Raw genomic sequence first — 16,453 nt, forward strand, 5'->3', positions numbered from 1 at the left:
CAATTGAAGGACAGGAAAGCCTTGGAAGCTCAGTTAGTCAGACTGACTTGTAAACTGAAAAGACACTAGATAGTAATATGAAGCCATAAAGATAGAGGTGAGCTGAGGACAGGGTACTTCGTACTGCAGCTCCAATCCCAGCAGGAGCCAGCAAGCCTGGAGACTGACAGCTGCCAAGTCCCGTTCTCCACCCACGGAACAGGCAAGCCTGCCTTCCCGTGCCCTGAGCAGAACCACCAGTGGCTTGGGGACTGCACACTGCGGATCCCATCCCGACAGGGTCCAGCCTACCCAAAGATTGCTAAGGCCCTCATACTAGGACCACCTCCACCCACGCAAGAGGAAAGCCACCAGAATATTGGACCTGCTTGTACCCACCGAAAGGGAACTGTGGTCACATACCTACCAGGAGAGGAAGAGATTCCTTCTGCACCCACTGGAAGAAATGATGGGAAGGAGACAATATAAAAACACACCCAGCAACAGAAAAACCAATACGACACTTCCAGAGTCTAGAGACTCTACACCAGCAAGACCTGAACACCCCAATGCGGAAGAAGCAGAAGAGAAAGACCTGAAAAACAAAATCATGAAAATGATACAGGCCCTCAAAGAGGATATGAGAAAATCCCTTAAAGAAATGGAAGAAAAAACAAACCAAAAAAATCCAACAAATGGAAGAAAGGGAGGAAAGACAAAGCAAAAATTGCCACAAACAATTCAAACAGCGTAAAGGTTGAAAGCTGAAATAGAGACAATAAAAAAACACAGTCTGAAGGAATGCTGGAAATAGAAAAGCTGGGCAAACGGTCAGGTACTACAGATGCAAGCATAACCAACAGAATACAGAAGATGGAAGAGAGAATCTCAGGTGTTGAAGATACACTAGGAGAATTAGATTCATTGACCAAAGAGTATTTTAAGTCCAACAAATTCCTAACAAAATATCCAGTAAATATGGGACACTGTGAAAAGACCAAACTTAAGAATAATAGGTATAGAAGAAGGTGAAGAAAACCACCTCAAAGGGGCAGAAAACATATTCAACAAAATCATAGAAGAATACTTTCCTAACCTAAAAAAAGACATGCCAATGAAGGCACAAGAAGCTTACAGAACACCAAATAGAGTGGACCACAAAAAAAAAATCCCTCACCACAAAATAATCAGGACCCCAAACATACAGAATAAAAAAAGAATATTAAGAGCAGCTAAGGAAAAAGGTCAAATAAGATACAAAAACAAACTTGACTTCTTCACGGAAACTCTGAAATCCAGAAGGACAGATATTCTACCAACACTAAGAGACCACAGATGCCAGCCCAGACTACTATACCCAGCAAAGCTTTCAATCACTATAGATGGAGAAAACAAGGTATTCCATGACAAAACCAGATTTAAACATAAGTATCCACTAATCCAGCCTTACTGAAAGTTCTGGAAGGAAAACTCCAACCCAAGGAAGTTAACTATAACCAGAAAAACATAGGCAACAGATAATCCCACTTTACCAACAGCCAAAAGAAAAAAGGGGGGGTTAATCCACACAATTCCACCAACAACAACAACTCCAAAACAAACAAAAATGAGCAATCAATGGTCACTAATATCCCTCAGTATTAACAGCCTTAATTCGCCCATAAAAAGACACAGGCTAACAGAATGGATTCAAAGACAGAATCCATCCTTCTGCTGCATACAAGAAACACACCTCAACTTCAAAGACAGACATTATCTCAGAGTTAAGGGCTGGGAGAAGATTTTCCAATAAATTGGACCCAAGAAACAAGCGGGGATAGCAATCCTAATATCTAACAAATTAGACTTTAAACTAAAATCAATCAAAAGAGATGAAAGAGGTCATTTCATACTCATCACAGGAGAAATCCACCAAGATGAAGATCAATTCTGAACAGCTATGCCCCAAATACAAAGGCATCCACGTTCGTAAAAGAAACATTACTAAAACTCAAATCATACACAAAACCCCACACACTGATAGTGGGAGACTTCAACACTCCACTCTCACCACTAGACAGGATCACCAGACAGAAAGTTAACAAAGAAAAGGAATTAGTAGAAGTTATGACCCAATTGGGTTTAGCAGACATCTACAGAACATTTCGTCCAAACACAAAAGAATATACCTTCTTCTGAGCACCACATGGAACCTTTTCTAAAGCCAACCACACATTCAGCAACATATCAAACCTTGACAGGTACAAAAAAATATTGGAATAACTCCCTGTACCTTATCGGACCACCATGCGTTAAAGTTAGAATTCAACAACAACACAAATTGCAAAAACCCTACAAACTCATGGAAATTTAGTAATGTGCAATTGCACCATTCCTGGGTCAAAGAAGAAATAAAAAAAGAAATTAAAGACTTCCTAGAATTCAATGAAAAGGAAGACACAACATACCCAAACTTATGGGACACTTTGAAAGCGGTGCTAAAAGGAAAGTTCATAGCACTAAGTGCCCACATGAAGAAACTGGAGAATAGTTATACTAGAGAATTAACAGCACAGCTGAAAGCCCTAGAACACAAAGAAGCAAACTCCCCCAGGAGGAGTAGATGCCAGGAAATAATCAAATTGAGGGCTGAAGTCAATGAAGTAGAAACTAGGAAAACAATACAAAGAATCAATGCAACGAAGAGTTGGTTCTTTGAGAAAATCAACAAGATAGACAAACATTTGTCCAAACTTACCAAACAGCAGAGAGTGTACATGCAAATTAACAAAATCAGAAATGAAAAGGGGGACATAACAACAGACTCTGAGGAAATTCAGAGAATCATCAGGTCATTCTTTGAAAACCTGTACTCCATAAAATTTGCAAATTTAAAGGAAATGGACGACTTTCTGGATAGCTATCACTTGCCAAAATCAAATCAAGAACAGATAAGCAATTTAAATAGACCTATAACCCCTATGGAAATAGAAGCAGTCATCAAAAGTTTCCCAACCAAAACCAGCCCAGGTCCAGATGGCCTCAGTGCAAAATTCTACCAGAAATTCAAAGAACAGCTTATACCAATTCTTCTCAAAGTATTCCACACAATAGAAGCAGAAGGGTCTTTGCCAAACTCTTTCTACGAGGCTTCAATAACCTTGATCCCCAAGCCACACAAAGACACAACTAAGAAAGAGAACTTCAGACCAATATCCCTCATGAACATTGATGCAAAAATACTCAATAAAATACTGGCAAATCGGATCCAAGAACACATCAAAACAATCATTCACCACGATCAAGTAGGCTTCATCCCAGGGATGCAGGGATGGTTCAACATACGAAAATCCATCAACATAATCCACCATATAAACAAGCTGAAAAACAAAAATCACATGATCATCTCACTAGATGCTGAAAAAGCCTTTGACAAAATCCAACACCCCTTCATGATAAAGGTCTTGGAGAGATCTGGAATAACAGGAACATACTTAAACATAATAAAAGCTATATACAGCAAACCAACAGCCAGCATCAAACTAAATGGACAGAAACTCAACGCAATTCCTCTAAAATCAGGAACAAGTCAAGGCTGTTCACTCTTTCCATACCTTTTCAATATTGTCCTTGAAGTTCTAGCTAGAGCAATAAGACAACAAAAAGAGATCAAGGGGATACAAATTGGAAAGGAAGAGGTCAAACTTTCACTATTTGCAGATGATATGATAGTTTACATAAGTGACCCAAAAAAAACTCTACCAGGGAACTCCTACAGCTTATAAATACCTTCAGCAAAGTGGCAGGATACAAGATCAACTCAAGAAAATCAGTAGCACTACTATATACAGATGATAAAAGGGCTGAGAAAGAAATCAGAGCAACATCACTCTTTTCAATAGCCACAAACAACATAAAATACTTTCAGGTAATGCTAACCAAACCAGTGAAAGACCAGTATCGCAAGAACTTTGAGTCTTTAAAGAAAGAAATTAAAGAAGACACCAGAAAATGGAAAGATCTCCCAAGCTCTTGGATAGGTAGGATCAACATAGTAAAAATGGCAATCTTGCCGAAAGCAATATACAGGTTTAATGCGATCCCCATTAAAATCCCAGCACAATTCTTCACAGACCTTGAAAGAACAATTCTCAACTTTATATGGAAAAACAAAAGACACAGGATAGTCAAAACAACCCTGTTCAACAAGGCAACGTCTGGAGGCATCCCTGACTTCAAGCTCTATTACAGAGCTGTAGTCCTGAAAACAGCTTGGTTTTGGCACAAAAATAGACAGGTAGACCAATGGAATCTAATTGAACACCCTGATACTAACCCATACACATATGAACACCTGATCTTTGACAAAGAAGCTAAAATTATACAATCGAAAAAAGAAAGCCTCTTCAACAAATGGTGCTGGCATAATTGGAGGCTGACATGTAGATGTCTGCAGATAGATCCATGTCTATCGCCATGTACAAAACTTAAGTCCAAATGGATCAAAGACCTCAACATAAATCCAGCCACACTGAACCTCTCAGAAGAGAAAGTGGGAGGTGCCCTTGAACGAATTGGTACAGGAGACATAACTCCAATAGCACAGACACTAAGATCGACAATTAATAAAGGGGACCTCCTGAAACTGAGAACCTTCTGTAAGGCTAAGGACACAGTCAGCAAGACAAAAAAGCAACCCACAGAATGGGAAAAGATATTCACATCTGACAGAGGGCTGATCTCCAAAATTTACAAAGAACTCAAGAAGCAAGCCTCCAAAACACCAAAGGATCCAATTAAAAAGTGGGGTAGAGAACTAAATAGAGAATTCACAATATAGGAGTCTAAAATGGCTAAGAGACACCTAAGAAAGTGCTCAACATCCCTAGCCATTAGGGAAATGCAAATCAAAATAACTCTGAGATACCATCTTACTCCTGTCAGAATGGCTAAAATCAAAAACACCAATGACAGCTTATGCCAACTGGTACAGCCACTTTGGAAATCAGTATGGAGATTCCTCAGGAAAATGGGAATCAGCCTACCCCAAGACCCAGCAATTCCACTCTTAGGCATATACCCAAAAGATACACATTCATACAACAAGGACATCTGTTCCACTATATTCATAGCAGCATTATTCATAATAGCCAGAACCTGGAAGCAACCTAAATGCCCCTCAACTGAAGAGTAGATAGAGAAAATGTGGTACATTTACACAATGGAGTACTATTCAGTGGAGAAAAATAAAACCAATGGAATCTTGGAATTTGCAGGCAAATGGATGGCACTAGAAGAAACCATCTTGAGTGAGGTAACCCAGTCACAAAAAGAGAAAAATGGTATGTACTCACTATTATATGTATTTCAGACATGAATCAGGGGAGTGCCAGCATACAATACCACTGCCAAAGAGTTTGGGAAAAAGAACCTTCATCCGCCGGGCGTTGGTGGCACAAGCCTTTAATCCCAGCATTCAGGAGGCAGAGGCAGGCGGATCTCTGTGAGTTCGAGGCCAGCCTGGTCTACAGAGTGAATTCCAGGACAGCTTCCAAAACAATACAGAGAAACCCTGTCTCAAAAAACCAAAAAAAAAAAAAAAAGAAATCAGCTGCAGCATCTGTCACTCTACTGAGTGCCAGGGTTAGTCAGGCTGCATAACAATGAGAATATACTTAACTGACTACACTATAAGCTTTGATATAGTTTATGCATTTGTTATCACAATTAAACTTTGTTTTAATGGGTTTAGAGACCCAGATCTGTAATTCTAGCTACTTAATAAGCTGAGGCAAGATTTATAGTTCAAGGTCTGTCTGAGTAACGTAGAAATTGTCTTAAAATGAAAACCAAAAATAAGAACAGTATTTTCCTAGTATGAACAAGGCTCTAGATTTATCTAGTAATCTCTATCACTGCAAATACATACATAAACACATAAAGTAAAAGTATTACTTTTTCTTATAAAAAAGAAATTGTTAAGTTTTTCCTGGTCATGCAAGGCTGCTCAAGAGACTAAGACAGGAGAACTGAAGTTCAGACTTAGCTTGGGCTTCCATGAATTCAAGGCCTGCTTAGGCAATGTAATAAAATGCTATCTCAAAATAAGAAAAACAATTGTAATGGGCTTGACATACAGTTCAATAGGAGTGTTTATGTAGCATGTCTGAGGTGCTATGTTCAACTCCCATACAAAGGAACAACAAAACAGACAAAAACCCTCAAAATAGTATTATGCATGTTATAAACATGAATGTATACGTGTAAATTCTAAAACAAAAATTAAATCAAGAACAAAGTCTAATACAGTCACAAAAATAACAAAATATGGAAAGTATTTCTTTCTTTCTTTCTTTTTTTTTTTTTTTTTTTTGGTTTTTACGAGACAGGGTTTCTCTGTATTGTTTTGGAGGCTGTCGGTCCAGCCCAGCCTCGAACTCACAGAGATCCTCCTGCCTCTGCCTCCCGAGTGCTAGGATTAAAGGTGTGCGCCACCACCGCCCGGCTTTGGAAAGTTTTTCTTAAATTAAAATTTGAACTTCTGATCATCCTGCTTTCATCTTCCAAGTGCTAGTATTACAATGGTGTGGAACACTATTCACTTGGTACTGTCATGGAACTAGGCTCTGTGAAAGCTAGAAAAGCATTCTACCAACTGAATACATCCCCAGGCCCAAATATGACAACTCTTCTGGTGAAATATATAAGCATACCCTCCACACATGAGGAATTCATTTGAAGCACGTCTGGCAGCAGTCCCCACCGGCATATCATCTGGAGAGAAAGAAAGAGTAAAAACTGTTATATCACATTCGTTAAACAATGGAAATCTCTTCCAAAGTGATGATTTAGAAATAATCTGAATTTATCCCCTGCTTTTTTGGGGGGAGTAGCCATTCGTTTTGTTTTATTTTGTTTTTTCTGGTTTTGTGAGACAGTGTTTTTCTCTGAAACAGCCCTGGATGTCCTGGAACTCACTCTGTAGACCAGGCTGACCTCAAACTCACACAGATCCACTTACCTCTGCCTCCCTAGTACTGGGAATAAAGGTGTGTGCCACCACTTCCCTGGCTTGTTTTAGTTTCTTGAGACATGGTCTCTTTACATCTGACTGTCCATGAACTCATGTAGACCAAGCTGGCCTCAAGCTCATTGATATCTACCTGCCTCTGCCTCACCAACTACTAGGAATAAAGGTCTGTGCCACCATGCCTGCAAGTTTATGCTTCAATTTCTTCCACAAGAAACAGATAAACACAGAACTGCACCTAGCCAGAAACACAAGCTGCAACATTGACCCACCCATTCCCAAATAAGTAAACCTACAACCTTGTTTGTTTTTTGAAAATAGGGTCTTACTTTGTAGATGAGATTGGCCTCAATTTACCACCTCTCTGTTTCCCAAGTGCTGGAATTAAAGAAGTGTTCCACCATTGCCCAGCTTTCTGGTCTTGTTCTTCTTTATGGCTTTAGACAAATGCACCAAAGTCATAAGAACTAATTTCTCCTGGCTGAATCTACACTACAGGCCTGGTAAAGACCCTCTTGTGTGGTTGTTTGTAGGCTGTGGCTATTATTTTTATCAGGTTCCTTTTCATAGATCATTGAGGAGAAGTATAGAATACTATGTTCCCAATATCATTTTGCCCATGTGGTTTGTGGTTTCCTTTCCTACACTTTTGTAATTTTGTGTGTTGTGTGTATGTGGTAATTCTGCATGTTGTGTATGTGGTTCTTGTTTGTTGTTGAGATGTGTCTCACCATGTTGTCTAGACTAGTTTGAAAGTCACAGACTCAGGAATCCTTCCCACATCATGGTCTGCCCTGCCTTTCTTCCAGCTGTATCTGGAACCTCAGTTATATACCACCATGCTTAGCTTGCTTTTACAGTCTTAGATTTTTGAGACAGATTCTCTTGATGGCTTAGTGACTTTCACCACACAATTTTGCACACAATATATACATTACATTATACCAAAACTGGTTATAAAACAAAGTGTGGCTCAACAGAATGTTGGAGTACCCATCCTCTTGTATGATACCTCTGTCAGATTTTGAATATCTTGTTGAATAAGACATTGATTTTTTTTAATACAGTAGCAGATACCATAGGCCATCTTCATCTTTTCATCTGTCTTTTATATACATCAGTTCCACACAGTTCAGAAATTAGGGGCTTGTCACTGTTATACTCACTATATCACATTATCCTATGTCATTCTATGTAATGTTAAATAACCGTTGACTAAATAATGTATTTTTCAAATGAACCATGCTGATAACCTATACTCAAAAAGTAAGGGGAGTTACAAAAACTCCTGTGAATGATCCTGGTAAGAAACTGAGTATATTCACTTGGCACACCTCAGGTCCAGCTCTCATGAACTTCTAGGATACAGTGGAATAATGCCAGGTGATGATAAGGAGGTCTAGGGGAACTAAATGAAGGTAATAAACAAATTGTAATGGAGCAGGACAGGCATCTACTTAAAGCCACAAATAGACCCTGTGTGGGAATAAGGGAATTGGAAGAGGCAGGAATGTACATTTGAGGCTGGAGAGATAGCTCAGCAATTAAGAACACCTATTGCTTTTCCAGAGACCCAAGCTTGGCTCCCACAGCCACATCAGGCGGCTCACAACCATCTGTTACACTAGATCCAGTGGGTCCAATACTCTGGGCTGGCCTCCTCAGGCACTGCATTTGTGTGCACAACCTTCTCCCACCGATATATACAAGTAATTACAAATAAAATCTAAAAAAAGGCCGGGCGTTGGTGGCGCACGCCTTTAATCCCAGCACTTGGGAGGCAGAGGCAGGCGGATCACTGTGAGTTCGAGACCAGCCTGGTCTACCAAGCGAGTTCCAGGACAGCCTCCAAAGCCACAGGGAAACCCTGTCTCGAAAAACCAAAAAAAAAAAAAAATCTAAAAAAGACATATGTTTCATAAATGTGCTTTGTTTTTTAAATTTTGAGTTTGAAACTATGTAACTATAAAATAAAATTAAATCAAAAGAAATAAGAAGTAATCCCTAGAAACTAAAAGTAATATGAAGCAAGGAATTTAACTACATATGAACTTGGTAACTTAATCACAGAGAGGGAAGATATTTCAAGTGACTTTAGGTCTAAAGACAAAAAGTTCCAAAAAGATCTCATATATATATTTATTGTTTTTTGAGATAGGGTTTCTCTGTAGCTTTGGAACCTGTCCTGGAATTCTCTGTAGACCAGGCTGGCCTTGAACTCACAGAAATCTGTTTGCCTCTGCCTCCTGAGTGCTGGGATTAAAGGCATACACCACCACCACCCAGCTGTAATTATATTTAAGTGCTATTAAGTACTATGATATCACACTAGTACTTTGAAACCCACAGACAGAAGAAGACAAATAAGAACCTGTACTTACACAGGCAAGGGGAGGAGAAAAGCTTACTACCATAGAAATGTACAAGCTAGGGCTGGTCTTAGTGCCATACTCATGTATTTACCCACCACCTCTACACAGACACACACACTCAGGAAGGTAGTTCAACCCTTTTGAGAATATGCCTTAAGGAAAAAAGAACAAGAAAGAAACTAAGGTAGAGAGGGAGGGAAGAAAGCTTATGGGTAAGATTAGGTTCTTTTTAATCAACTTGACCCAAGGAAATAGAATGATTAACTCAGAAATAAATCACTTTACATCACAGAACCTTAAAAGGCTTCAAATAACCAGAAATACCAGATACCTAGACCTTTCAAAGTAGAACTAGATACATATTATCTGAAATCTGTTTTTAAAAAAGACAGGCTGGGGGCTGGAGAGATGGCTCAGAGGTTAAGAGCACTGATTGCTCTTCCAGAGGTCCTGAGTTCAATTCCCAGCAACCACATGGTGGCTCACAACCATCTATAATGAGATCTGGTGCCATCTTCTGGCATGCAGACATACATGGAGGTGGGATGTTGTATTCATAATAAATAAAATAAATATTTAAAAAAAAAGTAATTAAAAACTTTTCAGATAACATGACTCTGATATCAACATGAAACATCATACTTAAAAAAAAAAAAAAGACAGGCTGGCAGACTGGCTCAGCAGGTAAAGATATTTGCCAGCAAGCCAAGACCTGAGTCAGTCCCCAGGATCAACATAGGAGGGAACCGACTTCTGCAAGTCGTCCTCCAGCCTTCACAAACATATACATACATGAATAAATGCAATAAAAAACCTAAAGCAGGGCACGATGATGCACACCATTAGTTCAGCACTTGGAAGGCTGAGTTTGAGGTCAGTCTGGTCTACAGAGCTAGTTCTAGGATATACAGAGCTACACAGAGTAACCCTGTCTTGAAAACAAACAAAAATTAAAGCTAGGATACAGTAAATAATAGCATGTTAGAATTTTTGAGAAATGAGCAGACTATAATTATATGATAGAGGAAAGATGTTACTGTGAGAATAGGTTATGTCTCATTAAGGAATTACTAGGCATAATTACCATATAAAATATGCTATACCTTAAATATAATCATAGAATTTATTTTTCAATATACAGAAGAAAAGCAGTTGAAGCAGTCCTCTCCAGTCCTGTAAGCACTAAAATGAACTAGTTATATGATGAGACATGCATCCAGATGCATAACAAAAATAGGAACAAAAATATAGAAATAAACACTGTATAACATTTACTGAGAGAGAGAGAGAGAGAGAGAGAGAGAGAGAGAGAGAGAGAGAGAGAGAGAGAGAGAGAGAGAGAGAGAGAGAGAGAGATGCCATGTTTTATATGGATCCAGGTACAGGCTAAAGGATCAAAACACCTACAGGAAGAATACATACCCTGAGGACTGAGAAGAGGAATGGGATTTTAAATGTACTTGTATTTGCCTATCTTAAGAAAAGTATTTAAGATGGGTGGTGGTGGTGCACGCCTTTAATCCCAGCACTCGGGAGGCAGAGGCAGGCGGATCTCTGTGAATTCGAGGCTGGACCGACAGCCTCCAAAACAATACAGAGAAACCCTGTCTCATAAAAACCACACACAAAAAAAAGGTATTCCTAATTTTCACAGCACTGATTCTAAACTCCACACTTGGTGTGGTCCATGTTTTCCTTCCCTTTCTGTTGTTCAGGCTGGGGATTATGACCTTGCAAATAATGTCTGCTAGAAGCACCTAGTAACTAAGTAGGTGACCTAATGCAAATCTCTTGTTCACACAGACAGTACCAAATCTCTACTTCCCCAAATCCTAATCCCTGAACAACCAAATCCTGGTTCTTTACCTGGTCAACAGTCTTGCCCGGCCTAACTTCTCTTTTCTATGGTTTCTTTGGCATTCTTCACCATTCTAATCAGCCCTGCTAAGTTTATTTTATCTGGACTCTCCCCTGAAGAGTCTTGTAAAGCCAATATGGTGGTACATACCCATTATAATCCCAGGACTCAAGAGGCTGACACAGGGAGATAACAAGTTTGATATCAGGATGGGGGAAATTCTGTCTCTCAAAAAAACAATAAAAAAGGACTCCTCTGACTTTTAGATTTGTTTCCCCTCAAATGGATTGTTCCTTTACGTCATCTCTTTAAAGATACTTGCTCATTCTGCTTGCTTCTCTCTTCTGTTTGAATGTAAACATAATTTGAGATTATTTCTTTCAACATTTTCATTACCTTCAGAATTCAAAAATACTATCTTATAGAAAATCAATCACTAAGTATATTTAGAAAAGTAGCTATATAATTCTGGAAATTCAAAACAACTAAATAAATGCCCATTTGTAAAGGTGCCCTATACAACAAGTCAAAATATAGAGTTTTAAATTTACTAAATTAAAAAATATAGTGTACAAGTAGAAAAGATTCTCACATGAGTGGTCTGACGAGATGTTGTGTGGAACTAAAACAAAGTCATCCGTGTCACAAGAAGAGTTCTTGCTACTATTACTGGCAGAATCTTTGGACACCTGTAGATAGTTGGGAGGACCCAATGGTGGGGAGGATAAGTTTTCTTCCTGAATATGCTGTATATCTGGAAGGGACTAAAATTAACAACATTAAAATTAAAACTGTCCTAATAATGAAATACAAGTCAGAATAGCCTAAAGAAGGCTCTAATGAGCATTCCCTGTTTGTATGTACCACTAAATTCTCATATAGCATGAGAAGGTGGTAGTAATAATCACTGTTCAGAAGAAAACAGTCTAGAGACACATCATTCCTTACTGAAATTACACAGCTAAGAAAACAAAGGGCCAAAGGACTCTGAAGTCCTTTCTTCTAGACCTCAGTTGCATAGTAAATATACCCACTAAACGAATAAAGGCCCCAACTCTGAAATCATTTTTAATAAAACACAACTTACTGGTGGAGATGCAAAGCGACAAGATGGTGAGCTGCCACAGGAGCTTCCAGGGACAGGGCCAGCATACACAGGCACTGGGACTGGGCAAGCTGGGGAAGAAAAACAGTCAAAAGACTGTATCTCACTGGGTGTTGGTGGTACACGCCTTTAATCCCAGCACTCGGGAGGCAAAGGCAAGCAGATCTCTGTGAGTTCAAGGTCAGCCTGATCTACAGAGCGAGTTCCAGGACAGCCTCCAAACAATACAGAGAAACCCTGTCTCGAAAAACCAAAAAAAAAAAAAAGACTGTATCTCTCTATAGTGGGCGCGTAAGATCTGCCTAATACTACAAGCTCTCAAAAACAACAACCTCATTTTAACCCAAAATTTGCATTCATATATTTATATTCATTAGTGCTTCCATGGATGGAACAAAAAATGCAAAAAACTATTTAAAAGAAAAAAAAAAAAGGAGCCAGGCAGTGGTGGCACACGCCTTTGATCCCAGCACTCATGAGGCAGATATACAGAGGTGGATCTCTGAGTTTGAGGATATCCTGGTCTACAGAGAGTGTTCCAGGACAGCCAGGCTGTTAAATGGAGAAACTCTGTCTCAGAAAAAAAGAAAAAAGAAAAAGAAAAGCCAAAAAATGGCTGGGCAGATGACTCAACAAGAAAAGGTATTTGCAGCCAACCCGAGTTCAATTCCTGGAACCCATGGTAGAAGGAACCCAACTTTCACATGTGTGCACATACACAAATATACAAACACACACACACACATCAAAATAAATAAATAAATACATGAAATTAAGTGTAGGAGTAGTTAAGAGTATTAGTTTGGTTCCCAGCATCCACATCAACTGCCTCACAAACATCTGGAACTCCATCTCCAAGGGATCCAACCTCTTCTTTTGGACTTCCTGGGCACTTGCACTCATGTGTACATACCCATACACAGACAAAGAGACATGCTTAAAAATAACAAAGATAGCCAGGAGGTGGTGGCACACGTCTTTAGTACCAGCACTTGGGAGGCAGGGGCAGGCGGATCTCTGTGAGGTTGAGGCCAACCTGGTCTACAGAATTCTAGGAGAGCCAGGGCTACACAAAGAAACCCTGTCTCAAAAAACAAACAACAAAAAGATAAATATTTTTATTAAAAATTAATCAAAAATAAAGAAATCGGGCTAGATAACTCAGCAGGTAAAGGTGCTTGCCTCTACACCAGACAACCCAAATTTGATCACGAGGACCCACATGGTAGAAGGAGAAAAGTGACTCCTGCAAGTTGTCCTCTGTGTACACACACACACACACACACACACACACACCATAAAATTTTTTGAAGTTTAAATAAGAATGCAGCAGTTATTGAACCTTTTTCAATTTGGATGTAGAAAGAGACTGTTGATGAACAAACACAATTACAGGTATCTAGGGACTACTTAAGGAAGTTTTGAGAAACATAATAAAAATTTTGTGTTTCAAAATACTAATTTTTTTAGCCGGGCATTGGTGGCGCACGGCTTTAATCCCAGCACTTGGGAGGCAGAGGCAGGCGGATCTCTGTGAGTTCGAGGCCAGCCTGGTCTACAGAGCGAGTTCCAGGACAGCCTCCAAAACAATACAGAGAAACCCTGTCTCGAAAAACCAAAAAAAAAAAAATACTAATTTTTTTCTTCTAGCTTGCATGCTCTCTATAAGTAAAAATGGGTACTTACATTTTTTAACTGGAACTTGCTCAAGAAAAGGATGGCTGAAAAATGCTTCTGTAATGAAACATGAGAACACAACTTTTAAAAAAGACACTAGAGAGATTATCTCAGCCATTAAATACTAAAGCACACAACTAAAAAATATTGACAACTAGACGAATTAAACAATGAAACCACAAAGGAGGCAGAGGTAAATAGAAATATATCAGAGCAAAGAAAGGATATGGAATAGTAACTTTAATCCATATGAATATCAGAAGTGGTAAATATTCATGTTAATATTAAGACTCTATATAGATATTTTCTTCTTTCATCCCTTCTATATAAGATTATATAGCACAATAGTTAATATTCTGCATTGAGTTTAAATAATAGAGATATACTGTGTGACAATTACAGCACATCATAGAGGAGTAAATGGAATTACAACGGAAAACTAATTTTTTATCTTTAGTAGAATTCAACTACGATTTATATGAAGTAGACTGTGATAAGATACCTACCCATCGGACGGGCATTGGTGGCACAGGTGGATCTCTGTGAGTTCGAGGCCGGGCTGGACCGACAGCCTCCAAAACAATACAGAGAAACCCTGTCTCGTAAAACCAAAAAAAAAAAAAAAAAGATACCTACCCATCATAATCCCTATATCAACTATTAAGAAAATAACTAATAAATTTTAAAAAGTCAATAAAGGAATTTAATTGGTAATTACAAATATCGTGATTAACAAATGTTACTCATTGGCTGGCATCACCTAGATTTATCTTCCGCCTAGCTCTCGCCCAACACTCAAGTGCTTTCTGACATCTGCACTTAGCTATCCAGTGGTTACCGTAAGTATACATGTTTAATTAACTCTCTTCTGATCACCACAGTCCCCTCCATCTACAGCTTTCCTGACAGGCCATTCTTTCAGTTGCTCAAGCCAAAACCCATGGAGTCATCTTTAAGTTTGTTTCTTATCAAACCATAAGTAAACACTGCAACTTCTACCTCTAGAAAGGCCCAGAATCCCAATGACTTCATACATCCCTTATTGCTATTATCCCAACTTAAGCTACACTTCATTCTCAAGAGAATTAACTCTGAGCTTTTGACTTTTCCTGTCACACATAATCTGTTCTAAAGAAGTAGCCAGACTGATACTTTTAAAAACATTAGATCTACTTTCCCCTGCTCAAAACCTTCATATGATTTCCATCACATTCAGTCTTCAAAGTTGCCTCTTCTTTGGATCTCAAGCTTCCATTCATGCTCCCTTGATTTTTCCTCTCTGCCTGAAATTCTTCTATCACAGGTAGCCACACAGCATGCCTTCATTTTGGGTTGATGGATTCTTTGTTCAGACGACAGTGGACTACCTTATTTAAAATTTTAGTTCCTCACTCTGTGTCTCTCATAGCTCTTCCTTCTTCCTATTTTTTGCACAGTACCTGGCACCTTCTAATACAACATAAAATTCCAGTTTAAAATTTATTACCTCTCTTTCTCCTCTAGACTTTCAACTCTATGAAGACACAGAATTTCTTGACTACTCTACTCGGAACATAATAAGCACTTGAATCTTTATTAAAATAGTGAAAGAAAAAACATAAACAAAAGTGGAATGTACTTTTATTTTTCTATGACATCTCTATGCAATCTGAACAATCTTTTCAGAAAATATAAAATTAGAAAATATACAAAGCTTGAGGCTATTACTTACCAAAGTCCATTCTATCCTTTTGATTTCTCTGAAGCAAACCCAAAAGGAGATTAGCCAAGTAAGGTGATGTTTCTCTGGGAATACTAAAATAAAAGACAATGTAAGTGGTGAGTTTATATGTATTTAACCACATTACTTTTGCCTTCATTTTGGTAAGTGAAAATGTATATACACTTTCACAAATATTACATCTATAAAAAGAAGACTTGACGAAGCTTCATACTTTCAAGTGAGGAAAAAGGCACTACAGTAACTTTTGATAATTATCTGCAACTTAAACAGATTCCTCATGTGCTGAACACTATTATTTACAAGTATCTTCTGGAACAAAGAGCCTGAGTTTCAACACAACTTATATTAACAGTTGCTGTAAGAGTCTCTAAAGAAAACAGAACCTCCTCCAGTTCTGTCTAGAAAAGGACAAAGCTTAATTAAATATAATTGACAGGGAATATAATTTCTAAAAGTCAGTATTAAAATAGCAAAGCAACTGAAAAATGAGGAACAGAACAGAAATATATATGCTATGGGATACAATCTAGTAAAAGATATTAGGGCAAATAAAAATGAGCCAATTTCACTAATGAGAAGAATGTAAGTTAAAAATAACTAATTGGTCTTCTTCCCTTTATGAGAAAGATATTCTCTTTACACTGCTACATCAAACAGGAAAGACTGTTTAGAGAGTACACCTATCTGTCAGTCCAACAATTCCATTTCTAGCAGTTAATTCTAAAAAGAA

The 16,453-nt window shown here is 38.5% G+C and overlaps 1 protein-coding gene across 2 annotated transcripts in view; it reads right to left on the minus strand.

Annotated features, from left to right (window-relative positions):
* The window catches only part of Ulk2 (unc-51 like autophagy activating kinase 2), an 83,277-nt gene that overhangs the window by 38,063 nt on the left and 28,761 nt on the right, over positions 1-16,453 (minus strand). For both annotated transcript variants that reach the window (XM_040748820.1, XM_040748821.1), the window contains 5 exons: positions 15,712-15,794; positions 14,010-14,057; positions 12,306-12,394; positions 11,811-11,982; positions 6,672-6,732 (listed from right to left, as the gene is read on the minus strand). In XM_040748820.1, coding sequence (XP_040604754.1) covers positions 6,672-6,732; positions 11,811-11,982; positions 12,306-12,394; positions 14,010-14,057; positions 15,712-15,794 — 453 coding nt within the window. The remainder of the gene's footprint in view (positions 1-6,671; positions 6,733-11,810; positions 11,983-12,305; positions 12,395-14,009; positions 14,058-15,711; positions 15,795-16,453) is intronic.

The sequence above is a fragment of the Mesocricetus auratus genome, unplaced genomic scaffold (assembly GCF_017639785.1).
Source record: "Mesocricetus auratus isolate SY011 unplaced genomic scaffold, BCM_Maur_2.0 Super-Scaffold_100007, whole genome shotgun sequence".
NCBI classification, from domain to species: domain Eukaryota; kingdom Metazoa; phylum Chordata; class Mammalia; order Rodentia; family Cricetidae; genus Mesocricetus; species Mesocricetus auratus.